We start from the raw sequence: 11,652 nt of genomic DNA, 5'->3' as shown, positions 1-11,652 counted from the left end.
TATCTTTCATTGTTTGTCCCCCAACTCAACTACGTAGACAAAAAAATCACACCATAAAAGCAGAATTTTGGCCTCTGAGGCAACAATATTTCTTCTAGAAAACAGAGAACAGAATCAATTACTGTTTAAACCTATTTTTATTGCTGAATATAACAGTTAAGATTCAATAATTTTTCCCCGATAAATTCTTCCTAAATTCAAGTTCTATTTATATCCAGCAGTTCTTTCTTTACAATGTTTTTATTTTTCTTTAAATCTTTTACAAATTGCGCAACTGGCTCAATACGTAAATTATACTAATAATACCAGACAACAGATATATCAATAGATTGATAAATTGCGAGATATTTCGACTGAAAAGAAAAAACTAGCTGTTCAGGCTGGGGATACGAAACCAGGGGCCATATGCGCAGTCATTGCTTCCATTCAAAATCAACCAAGTTCTTTAGCAAATCCAATAATCTTAATCAAGACCAGTGTTAATATCTAAGATCACTTAAGTCACCACTGCTCGATTTGACCCAGGATCCGACTACTGTTAGTTTAGTTTTTACTATTGAGTTTAAAGTCATGGAATAGCGAATTCGAACTCGATTTGAGTCGCGCAACTTGAACCCGCCAACCGCGTCCAGTAAATTTAATAAAAATAATTTCACCAAAGAAATTGATATCGATATTTGCACGATGACGACGCACTATGATTCTCCGTTGTACATTAATGATAAAACATATCTTGTAGTTTATGTAGCAGTGGGATAAAATCAGTCCATACGATATTTGAGATCATCCAGGCACAGTTCCACAGTTTCCAGGATAGATTCAACTTTATCGAGTTCACTAAGTGTTTTAATGATGATGATTATGATGATGAACTGTATCAACTCTCAAAAGTTGAACTCAAGATCTGTGGAAGAAAGGTTAAAAAAATTTGGCTTCGGGATTTCGGGCGTTTTGCTGCACTGATAAGTTACAGGCGCTTAAAGACATTTTCACCACCGTTTTCAAGTACAACATGCATTGTGCGTTTGAACACGAGTTTTTTCATTATTTCCATCACTAGACAACAAACATCATGCATTCATGCGAACCCGCGACAGACAAATTTACACATTAATATTACTAATAATTATTTACACGTACAATAATAATTTATCATTAACTTAAAAAAACATATCATAAATTTACACTACACGGTCAAGCCTGCTGAAGTCACGTTCAGTCATGATAAATGTTTCGGATTTTTTTCTATACTTGCTATATTAAATTTGTTCCATAAATTCTAGCTCAGGTCGATTTACAATCCGACTAGACCATCGTAAGGACAGCGGTGGTTCACCGCTGATTGCTGATTCATTTGTCTTAACGAGCTTAAGCGAACTCAAGTCGATTACAACTCAAATTGCCGAGTCTAGAGGTCATGTGACGCAATACTCGTCGCTGATTGGCTATGCCGTCAAGGTCAGTCGTAAGAAATAGAACTTGCTCTATCCTTATTCGGATTCGGCTTACGATAGATCTGCGATCAATCCATCGCGGTCATAAGTAAACTCACGTCGGCGAAAAGGTTCCCGCAGACCTGACTGTTAACCATGCGACAATCTGATCGGATCTTAGTCGAGTTGGGCATAAGTAACATTTCTATTAGTCCGACAAAAATCGATGGCGTAAAAGGTACAACTTAAACAGGCTTTACTAAGAGTCAGCCCTCTATATTCTGAACATCACCTTTGATTTTTATGCACACAGCCACCTGAAGATGACAAATGTTTGTTAAAAAGTGTTCTTTTTTTTCAAAACGATTCAATTACAGCACTAACAACACGGATTAGACGACTAAATAAAAAACTTTTAATCTTTCAGAATTCACGAAACGAAATTCATCAGATATTCACGAGGGGGTAAAGTTTAATCTTACGAATCTGACATAGGGTTTATAGCAGTTTATAGAAGCTAAAGGCAGCTCTTTCTTCCTGGTTGCTAACACGGGTTTCCAACATTTTCATAAAATCATGACCAAACCATGAGATAAGAAAATGCACTACTTCCAGGATTTTACCTGGAACTAATCCTAGCCTATTCTAAATCATTCCAAAAACGAAGACTTTGTCAGACTTGCGAAATACCCATCTGATGGCCAGATCAGTAAAGACTGCAGCCTGCTGGCAATTACAAGTTCATATTCCAAAACCCCATAAGCAAAGTCTAACGATCAAAGTATGAACATAAATTACGAAAATAACTGATGCCATTTTGAAAATGCTCACAACTTTTGATGCATAGGATCCATTTCCACAGTTGCGTGGGTTTTATTAAACTCTGGATCTAGTTCCACAAGTTTGATTTGACTATGGATCCATTTCCACAGTTGCGTGGGTTTTATTTAACTCTGGATCCAGTTCCACAAGATTGATTTGACTATGGATCCAGTTCCACAGTTGTGTGGATTTTATTCAGCTCTGGATCCAGTTCCACTGAAGTTTGGGTTTGATTTGACTCTGGATCCAGTTCCACAGTTGTGTGGGCTTAAATTTAGCTCTGCATTCAGTTCCAGAGTTGTCTGGGTTTAAAATTTAGCTCTGATTCTGCTGGTTGTACCCTAGGTTCAATGGCGATGGAATCAATTCCATGCCCACATACAAGAGTTTTTCATGAATTTGATGGACTACACGAACCCTGTGACTCGACTGACAACTGTAGAACTTGGTGTAGATTTCCGTCGATAAATACAATAATAAACTGTACATAAAATACATTTCTTCGAATAAATAAAACTGATGTGACACTCATTCATAGAATATGCTACATTTTTAGGGCATTTTGACGAACCCGTTTTTGTTATTCTTTTCACGCCAATGCTCAAATTCAAAGCTCGAAGGATCCAGTCCCGATTAACTCATACCCTTTCAGTGCATCTACGTTCAATAAGCGCAGTCTTATTATCCCCATTATTACAATTATCACCAGCACTTAACAGGTATTTAATTGGTCAGCACTGAAATGGTCTTAAAGAGTCGAGTTTGAACAGAAACCGTAGAACCGGATCCTGAAACTCAATTTAGCTTTAACCGCGATGAAATAAAGAATTGTGATGTGTTAGATGAACAAGTATGGTACAATAAAACCCTGTAATATTTGACAATAATTCAGGAGAGGTGATGACCGACGATATTTAAACAGCTGTCAATCAACTCTCTGTAACCACACCCCCTCAGACAATCTGCTACTACCTCGACCTTGCAACCCTCGCAGACGATCTATTATCTGTATCCACCACCGTTAGACAACTGACAGAGTTTTCCTATCCTCAGGCACATATTTCATACACACAAGGTCAGATCTGACATTCCTGGATGTACAGAGTTTTCAAGGAATTCTCAAGGAAAAAATTTCAAATTTTGTGGAAGTGTCTGCATCACTTTCATACCCTACAGTAGACTCACTACTAAATTAGTACTGTTTATCTCGGTAAACCATTAATTCGGTGGTTTTGTAAGAAAAATTTTATCCTTGACACTAACTAAACTTTCTAATTGGATAAAAACAAATCTTGGTGCCAACTGTATCGATACAGGGTGTAGTCTACTGGGGGAAACATTTCTAATTACCTATTTCTCAAAATTGAAGGAGTTTCAGGCACCTTAAACGGGTTTTCTATTATTTAGAATTGAGTTTTTAAGGAAACGAGGAGTTGTAGGAACCCTGCCAGACTTTGATTGATCTGCGGAGGGCGTGGTTACCGATAGCTGTATCAAAACCGACCTAAAAATCTGGACGACTATCCGACCTGTAGCGATATAGCAAAACCATATTATGCACTGTTTGACTCAGTGGAAGCCGGTTCCGAAACCTCCTCATCAGCTGCTGTCTCCTTCTCGCTAGTCTGTGATATAGACTCCTCTGCGCGAACTAACGACGTAGATTCCTCTGATTCCGTATTGTCCGCGCGTTGATGAATCGACGACGAATCGAACGAATCATCCGTACGTAAACGTTTCATAGGAGGTTCGTCTAAAAAACACAATCGATCAACAAAAACTGATTTATAAACATTTCACTCGATACTAATTAGTAACTATGATCATTAAGATGTAGAGAAACAATTAAAAGGTTGAGCCGGGAAAAGCCAACCAGATCAAATCATACCACCCCCTCACAAAGACATTCAAGCAACATAATTTCTCAATTTCAATTGAAACCATTTTCGAAATAATCAAGACTTTTTGATAATTTAGCCGAGAAGCTGCAGGTTCAGCAAATTTTACTTGGGGCTATCCCTTTTTGTGCCACCACAACAAGACAACAATTGATCAGGAGGGAGATGGAGAATGAGATCAGGGTCCAGTTTCACTGATAATAAGTGTTTGGTGGTTTTATTGCTATTGGTCATTTCCTTGAGGACAATAACTCAAACTTAACCGTTTAAAACTTGAACTGTTTCATGAAATTGGACGCGGGTAATAATGTCGCGCTACGATGATGAGTCTTACCTGATGATACAGTATTTGATTGTGAAGTATGTTCCTCTGTGTTACTATCGGTCTCCCTGTCGCTGTTTGAAGTTTCAGCAGTCATTTCAACGGTTCCCGCGTCTGATAGAAATGTCTGCTGCGGTTGATATGAAGGCTTGTCGACTGTCCGCTCGGATTGCGTTGATTCGTCGACTGTCTGCTCGGATTGCGTCTGCTCGGATTGCGTCTGCTCTGATTCTGACGCTGAATTTTCCGCAGATTCGTTAAAATCCATTCGTTCGTGATTTGAATCGTTGCTAGTTGTAACCGATGACGATGATTCCGTAGTCGTAACCACGGCGAGATTATCAGACAAACTGTCAGTATCCATGGCAACTACGACGGATGAACTGTCAGTATCCATAGCAACAACAGCAGTTGAACTGTCTGTTTCCGTGGCGACAATGGTAGATGAATTGTCCGTATCCGTGACAAAAGTTGAATTGTTTGTAACCGTGGTGATGGATGAATCGTTGCTATGCTGCTGCAAAGACTCATGAATTCCTGAGATATCATTTTTTTCCTCTACAGATGAGGAGGAATGATCATCCTTCCTCTCCTCTACTGCTGAGGATTGATCGTCCTTCTCTTCTACTGATGAGGAAGACAGGTCATCCTTACTCTCCTCTACTGTTGAGGAGGACTGATCATCCTTCTTTTCCTCTACTGCTGAGGACTGATCATCATCATCCTTCCTCCCCTCTACTGCCGAAGAGGACGGATCATCCTTTCTCTCCTCTACAGATGATGATGATGAAGATGAAGAAGTAGAGGACGATGATGATGAATCCTGATCGAGTTTTTGTTGTTCGTCTTTCATGTCCGCGTCGTCGCTAGTAGCGTCACCTGTAGGCTGCGAGGAATCCATCTGCTTGTCGCCTAACGGCACAAACACCGATTCGTCCTCGGTTTTCGCGACGGGCTCGCTGCCGTCGTCGCGTGGCTCCGCGTCGTTGCTACGCGACCGATCGTTAACGCTATTATCCGCTATCGTATTGTTGTACATACGCTGTAGATTACCGATAAACGACATGTGACCGCCGCTGTCGCTACGGTTACGATGGTGATCGCCGCCCCCGATGTCGACGATATCGTCCAGCTCGTCGTCGGACGGCGGTGAAATGTAACTAGTCGTTCCGTCGGTAGGGGGCGTTGTTTTGTCGACGGGTTGCTCGTCGGAGCCGGGAAGCGTCATCGTCGTAGAGTTGTTGTTGTGACCGTTAGAATCGATTCCGTTAAACAACATCTTTTTCATGACGGTCGGAATTTTCCTGTAAACAAATAAAACATCGCGATAGAGAAAACGGAATGCAGTTTCGTAAAATAGCATTTCTTAATAAATCTGATGAAATCTAGATCTTGGCCCAGTTTCACGAAGGCCAGGTTTCCTGTTAGCCTACTGGCCCATTAAAGATTGTTACCTCCATAGGGGTGGATTTTAGGGGTGGATTTTAGGGGTGATCTTGGGGGCTGGACCCCTGCCTTCCCATTCAGGTTACCTTTTTGTCAAGATGGAGACATCATTGCCAGAATACTTTTTAATGAGACTTCACACACACGCGTGTAAAAATGTGAAAAGGTCGTTAAGTTTGTGGTTTTGATGGTTGATTACTTTCATTTCTCAACCTACCTTTTAGTTATATCGGGCAAGTAACGTATATTTGGAGTGGATAAACAGGTGAACACATATCGGGATCTGTGAGGGCAAAAAAATGAAAACTTTCATCCGTTTTTTATCTTCTCCCATTGTGACTCACAAAAACAGGTCAGAACTTTAGCTCTGCTCAAATACAGAAATCAGGATTTCCTGATGTTCCCTGCCGGCAATTCGGAATCCAGTATTCCTTGTTCGAGCGTTAACGTGTTTATCCTCGGGATTCAACACCAAAGTGTGTTTCGAAATTTGTTTCGTCTTACCGAGGCACTTAGAAGAATGGATGAATATTTTAACAAACTCAATCCGCATAAATCTAGGTTCTTCCCATGAGCGTTGACCAAAGATTGTCTGATCAAATTATAAGATATTATCAGTGGGGGCTGTTTCTTCTCGAGAGGGTTTCCTACGCCACTTTGTTCCAAGCAAGAATGACAAGACACCAAAAATAAAGTTTCCTAAATTTTCAAGAAATTAGTCAGAATTCCCTGCGGAGAAATGTAAATCTGGTATTTCCAGATATTCCTTGCTATGTTACTACCCTGCCTGCAAAAAAAGGAATTCCAGCTTGACGGAATCAGGGCCAGGTGATATATCGATCTCTGAATATGAGGTTAGGATCTCGCTTAAAGGTTTCAGCTTACAGATCCATCAAAAAATTATTTCACTCATCACCAGAAACATATACAAACACATCTACGAAGAATCACATTTCTAAGAAAAAAGTTTTCGATACAAACCTTCCCTCCGGATCAACTGTACCAACTACCATTACATTCTGAAAGTAAGAAGTGAATTTTTGTTTAAAAAAAAAAAATCAAGACTTCAAGAATTAAGTATTTAGTTAGAACAGTGAATGGATCGAGCTTTTATGAAAACCATTCAGGGTGGCAAGCTTTTCTTATCCAATCAATTAACACAGTCAAAGTAAGAGGCAAAGCCGCAAGGTTTTGAACAACTGAGAAGCATTAATGGCCCTGAAAATATGGGAATATCCAAACTCTACACACACTGAGCTGAACGCTCAATTATCTATTTGAATAAAATGGAAGTATTCAAACCTTTTCGATGCCGCGCAGGAATTTGTCAGTGCGTCTGTAATGTCTCTTCGGTTCCGTTACCAACTCGCACAATCTCTGAATCGTAAATGGAGCCCTGCAATTAATTGATAGAAAATATGTAATATGGGGTAAGTAGACCCTGCACTTATTGATAAAAAAAGTAACTACTTTTACAAGGCAAAAAGTGACATTTTTCATATCGGTTTAGACCACAGCCCTAATCTACAATATAAATCATTTTTAGCCCGAAGTAAATTTTTTCAAATACTGGTATAAATATTGGAATAACACATGTTTGTAAAAAAAAAAAACCAATTTGGGATACCAAAAGCAATAACTCTTTGAAACTCTTTGAAAAGAATAAGCACTTTTCAAGGGCTTCATTAAATATTTTCAAAAGTAAGCACTTTTAAGCACTTAAGAGCCTCGCGTTGAACCCGGACTGTAGTTAAGATGAACCCCGATTGTAAGGGGGGAATCAATATCGTTGATTCATCTAATCCGATTCTAATCCTTACTCCGTAAACGAATCGAGCGCTTCTAAAATCCTCGTCGACATTTCAGCGAATTTGACATTTTCTACGTTCGGATACGGCGCCAGTTCATCGGTGTTACTCTCCTCGAAGAACTTACGCATCGATAGTTCAAATTTCTGCAGAAACAACGGTTTCAACTTCGACCACGGAAAACTGAAACAATAATTATACAGAGTTGCCACTTATGTGAAGCTAAAAATCCGGAAAATAAGTCGGGGCTCTGAGGGCCCTCCCCCAAAAAATTTTTGAAATTAGAACGCCAGGAGATGCGTTTTGGCGCAATACGCGTTATAGGCCTCACTTTCATTACCGCCTATAGATCTTTTTTTCAAATAGCGATTGGTTCCGTCAAATACACTGCATATATAAACCAGAGAGTCAAAAAACAAATGAAGCGTCAGTCGATTTCGATCGTCGCGTCATCTTGGTTTAATCATAGAACTATGTTCTAGGGTTTAATCGTGTACTGCGGGGTTATCGCCACTACGTGGCAGCACAATACGGCTTTTTCGAACCCACTACGGAGCCGTCACGTTTTGATGTTTAGGGTCGAATCCCGTATTGATTTTATTTTTTTCGCGAAGTTTTCTTTTGTGGTTATTTGACTTCTCCCGAAAATCCGGAAATGAAATTGTATTTTTGTAAAATCCGGAATTCCGGAGAAATCCGGAGAAGTGGCAACACTGATTATATGAATAGAGGACTATTTCGACAGGAGGGGGAGTTATTTTGGAAAGGCAGGGGATGGAGGTAGATTAGAATGGTAAGATGAAGGAACCTATGGATAGGGTATGGAACAGGGGGAAGGTTTGAATAAGGGAGTATTTGAATGGGGCGGGTAGCATTTGATGAACAGGATGGAGCGCTTCTGAATCTGAAATGAAGGTACGCCGACATGAACCGATTCTGACGCGTGGTTAACAAGTGAGAGAGGGTTACTGTACAGGGCAAGCAGTGTAACAGCATTTGGATCGGGAAGAGAATAGGGGAGCGTTGGCTGCATGGGGCAGGGAATGGGAACGTTTGGAACAATTGAATTAGCCCGAGTGGAGAGGATTATCAAGGGCTAAGGAGGGGCCTTTATAATGGGAAAATATCTCTCAATATTTGGCCACGATCAGTTGAATTATATTGTCTCAGCTCATTTAATACTCACAGACTTTGGCCAGTTTTCGCGATGTTACACAAAAATTGTTCTAAAACGTGCGGAATTTCTCCTTTATTTTTCTCCTCGTCGTCAGTGGAAGAGGAACGGTCGAATTCTGTGTACGAGCGCAGCGCAAGTCGGCAGCAGAGGAGTTGAGAGAAGAGAATAAAGAACGACATACTGAATTAAACAACCCAAAAATATCCGATTAATCGATGAAAAACCGAGTTGAAAATATCAGAAATATCGAATACGACTCGGAATACGATCGACTTACGATTTAAAGCGTCTAAAACATTTTGTTTGTCGTCCATTTCAGAGATTTTCAATGAAAATTGGGTCCGAATTTCCCCGAATTTCAGAGCGAGAATCGAAATAATGGCGAGCCCTGGCGGAAGTGTTAACAGTCACTTACCGCTGTTCAGTTTGGGTGGCTCCAAATCGGAGCCATCCTCGATCGAGCGGATGTTATTAGTCGCATACCACAGTAGGAAAATCAGAACATGGATCTAACCTTGAATGATAAATAATCCGCAAAAAATCACAAAAATAACAAAATTCATCTATTCTATCGTGACTGATCTTTAATTGTTTTTGTGTACGATTTGATAGACTCTGTATGTTGGCAAATTACTTGATCTGACCACGACTCAAGCGTAGCGACTTTCGATAGTGATGGCGGGGTCTACACTTTTTGAAATTCTCATTTGTCACACAATATGCAATAAAATCTACTGAAAGAAATTGCCTCACTGTCGTCACGGGTTGAGCTGCAATGTCGAGCCATTCCACGCGGTACTGACACTAGAAATAACATTTAATCAGCATTGTGTAAGACTGTTTCTATAGTCTATTGTGTGAATCTGTTTTAACTGTCTCTTGGCGATGAGTAAATTGAGGTGTTTGTCAAGTCTTCATTTTGTAGAGGCTGGTTCTCTATAGAATTGTCTCCGGGCTGTGGATATTTTCGACGATCCAGTTTTAGTAACCCCGTAAGTCGAAGAGCGTCCAAGTGGTGGACACTCTAGGCTAACGTGTATAAGGCCCCGGACTCGAGTCCCGGCAGCGCTAGGGCGAGGGATGACATCTTTTGAAGTTACATCAAACAACTTGAATAGCTAGTCGACCTTATTCGCTAACGTCACGCCACGCAATTTTCGTCGCAAATTCTCCCGTAACTCCAAATTTGCAAAAATCTCCACATCATTCATTGAAATCCACGCAAATACTTTCCTCGCAAATTTCATCGATTTTCCTCGTAGATCTGCGTGAATGTAAAGGTTCTAGATACTAGGTTATGAACTATATAGAAATACAGATGGACGGAAAGAAATAAGAACGCAATAGCCCACTGGGGCTACACCCAAAGTGGGCTAAAATAGAAACCTGCTAAAAACTAGAAAAGATGTCATACATTAGATCTGTTTCTGTTTATTATTCAACTAGAATAAACCGATATTTTTATGTATCATAGCGAAATATCAGAAACAAAATCTTAGTAATTGATACAACAGCTTCCCGCGAAGGCAGAACAACACAAAGGATTATGATTCCCCAACCAATATGTACCAGCTCGCCCACGACAAGTACACGGAAGTCCTCTCTTTTCGGTCTGAATTTCTGTAAATAGATAAAACGCCTCGTTGATTGAACTTGTTAAACAAAATGAAAACTGTATGTAACGAAAAAGTCCGCGAAAATGTAACTTCGAGATAGTAGTTTATTTCATTGTTTCGACTATATCCTAATAGTCATCTTCAGGATATAGTCGAAACGTTGAAATAAACTACTATCTCGAAGTTACATTTTCGGACTTTTTCGTTATAATTGTGGGATTCTCTCTACATCGCGTCAACACGGATATAGTGTTCTATCAATCGCGAAAATGAAAACTCTCTGTTAGAACCTAACAAAATACGGTACCTTCAGTTGCCGCGACAGCTCCAACGACCATAAACAAGGCCAACGCGATGAACAGAGTTTTAGTAAACATTCTGAAAGTGAATTAGAAAAGTTTAGATTCGGTTAAACAGCTACTGAGTTACTATAATATTGTAATATTCTGATTTAATCATTTAGTTATTTGCACTAGGTCCGCTTATTTTATATCGCAGATAATCCCAAAATCAGAGTTAGAATAGTGTAAAATAATAAATTAGCAGTGAATAATTCGAGAACAATGGATGTTTTAACCCAACGAAAAAGTTGATGGTCGTGTTATGTTAGGAATTGGGGATATGTTATGAATACGTAGGTAGTATAACACCATGGAAGAGAATCAAATGGTGAAATAGCAAGGAAGATCACGAAAGAGCATCCGAACTGAGGGAACTTATAACAAATTAAAGCGGGTTTATCAATATTGTCGTTATTTCGATTGCCAGGGTTTGATTGCCTCCGACCGACGGCCAACTTAAGCGGGACTGTTTTGGAGTCCATAGTTTTATCGTTCAAGTCGCACACATTTTATACACTTAACACTCATTCATTCATAATGACTCAGAAAACGGTTCGGAAACATCTTATAACCAAAGCACGGACCAAGATAAAACTATCAAGATAAAACTATTATTGAGACTTTAAGAAAAAAAGACTGAAAGCATTTAAAACCGAAGTTTATGCGCTTACCTGAGTTTATAATCAGCTTCAGAACAATTATCCACCGGTGAAATTCTATCAGTTATATAGCCTGATAAGCGGGTTTCAAGATTAAAACTTTTAGATTGAAATACATTTTAAACCCGTC

At 39.7% G+C, this 11,652-nt stretch overlaps 1 protein-coding gene and 1 long non-coding RNA gene across 2 annotated transcripts; both read right to left on the bottom strand.

The window, feature by feature from the left end:
• Positions 1-124: 124 nt before the first annotated feature.
• LOC141901797 (uncharacterized) lies at positions 125-9,287 on the bottom strand. Its single transcript, XM_074789273.1, has 7 exons — positions 9,184-9,287; positions 8,916-9,021; positions 7,742-7,912; positions 7,224-7,317; positions 6,903-6,940; positions 4,488-5,779; positions 125-4,008 (listed from the first exon to the last, which is right to left on the bottom strand). The coding sequence occupies exons 1-7, from the start codon at positions 9,218-9,220 to the stop codon at positions 3,809-3,811; spliced, it is 1,938 nt and encodes a 645-aa protein (XP_074645374.1). The 5' UTR covers positions 9,221-9,287; the 3' UTR covers positions 125-3,808.
• A 1,128-nt stretch (positions 9,288-10,415) lies between these two features.
• LOC141902878 (uncharacterized) lies at positions 10,416-11,652 on the bottom strand. Its single transcript, XR_012618967.1, has 3 exons — positions 11,535-11,652; positions 10,830-10,900; positions 10,416-10,526 (listed from the first exon to the last, which is right to left on the bottom strand). It is a non-coding gene; the product is annotated as an uncharacterized LOC141902878 (long non-coding RNA).

The sequence above is a fragment of the Tubulanus polymorphus genome, chromosome 3 (assembly GCF_964204645.1).
Source record: "Tubulanus polymorphus chromosome 3, tnTubPoly1.2, whole genome shotgun sequence".
Taxonomy (NCBI): Eukaryota; Metazoa; Nemertea; class Palaeonemertea; order Tubulaniformes; family Tubulanidae; genus Tubulanus; species Tubulanus polymorphus.
The sequence above is the reverse complement of the archived record's forward strand: the minus strand, read 5'-3'. Positions and strand labels throughout refer to the sequence as shown.

Excerpts from the sequence above, each read along its gene's own strand:
- LOC141901797 (XM_074789273.1), bottom strand. The coding sequence starts at position 9,220 with ATGGACGACAAACAAAATGTTTTAGACGCTTTAAATC. Across the intron at positions 7,913-8,915 it reads GCGAAAACTGGCCAAAGTCT|TTTTCCGTGGTCGAAGTTGA; the intron begins GTGAGTATTAAA and ends TTATTGTTTCAG. Across the intron at positions 6,941-7,223 it reads TCCTGCGCGGCATCGAAAAG|AATGTAATGGTAGTTGGTAC; the intron begins GTTTGAATACTT and ends TCTTACTTTCAG.